The 1050-nt window shown below is 31.0% G+C and overlaps 1 protein-coding gene across 1 annotated transcript in view; it reads right to left on the reverse strand.

Annotated features, from left to right (window-relative positions):
* Positions 1-157: 157 nt before the first annotated feature.
* LOC103605151 (protein unc-13 homolog C-like) overlaps positions 158-1050 on the reverse strand; it is a gene marked incomplete at its 3' end in the record, with an annotated part of 212770 nt that continues 211877 nt past the window's right edge. The window contains exon 13 of the mRNA XM_008589736.1: positions 158-247. Within this exon, the coding sequence (XP_008587958.1) occupies positions 158-247 (90 nt within the window). The remainder of the gene's footprint in view (positions 248-1050) is intronic.

Here is a 1050-nt window from a genome sequence, read left to right on the forward strand (position 1 = left end):
CTTATATTAGAAGATTCATTTAGCTCAGGTGAAGACAGCAAAAGTTAATCACTGGGGTCGAACAATACTGATCAAGGGGAGGGAAAAACAAGACTGTACCAGGAAATGAATGTGATCTATGTCACACTAAGGCAGTAACAGAAATAAAATGAGATACCTTCATCCTAAAAAAGGTGATGCTTGTTAGCAGGTCAACAGTTGACTTGAGGTCTTGCAGTCTTTCAGTATTGCTGGCAGGAAAGTTTTCCTGGTTAATTAGGAAAGAGAAAATGGATAAAGTTGTCAGCATTAAACCTCCAGGGGGAAAATAAACTAAAACTAGTTTTCTGTGAAAGAAGATGGAAAGTAAACTGCATAGAACTTTAAAAAATCCCTTAAGTGTTTATAAAATATTTTTATCACAGAACATTATGAAAAATAAACAATTTGGAAATATTCTCTTCTTAGTCTTAGAAAGCCATACATTTTTATTTATCCCCACAATGGAATAAAAATATGAAAAACAATATCGTACATTTTTATTTATCCCCACAATGGAATAAAAATATGCAAAACAATATCATTATTTCAACGTTATTGTGTAATTAATCCTTGTCCATAGATAGTTTTGCTACTAGAGGAAGGGAAGGCAACATATATTTGAAAATATTTTTACAATTTTGTCAAGATAAGCAAATTTTTTTTCCAAAAATTCCCTTGGGAATTGTACACATGCTTTAGTTATTTTTAGTTGCAAAGAAACTTTTAAAGGTATTCCTTCTGCCCTCTGTTTCATTCCCCACTCGCTGATTGCTATCATCTGGCGTCACCTCCCAAATAAACTATGTGCACTGGGAAATAGTGAATAGATTAAATAAATAAATAAATATATGTGAAAAAGAAAAAAAGATTTTACTGTATAGTTTCTCCTGAAATACTGCAGATTTCAACAAAAAGTTTCACCATCATTTAAAAATACAGATGTTTACAATTTTTAGGGAAAGGAAAGTTATAATTATGAAAATGTTGAAGTAAGAAACAATTTTAACATTGAGAAATTGAACATGCTGA

Source organism: Galeopterus variegatus, unplaced genomic scaffold, assembly GCF_000696425.1.
Source record: "Galeopterus variegatus unplaced genomic scaffold, G_variegatus-3.0.2 Scaffold5626, whole genome shotgun sequence".
Lineage (NCBI taxonomy): Eukaryota > Metazoa > Chordata > Mammalia > Dermoptera > Cynocephalidae > Galeopterus > Galeopterus variegatus.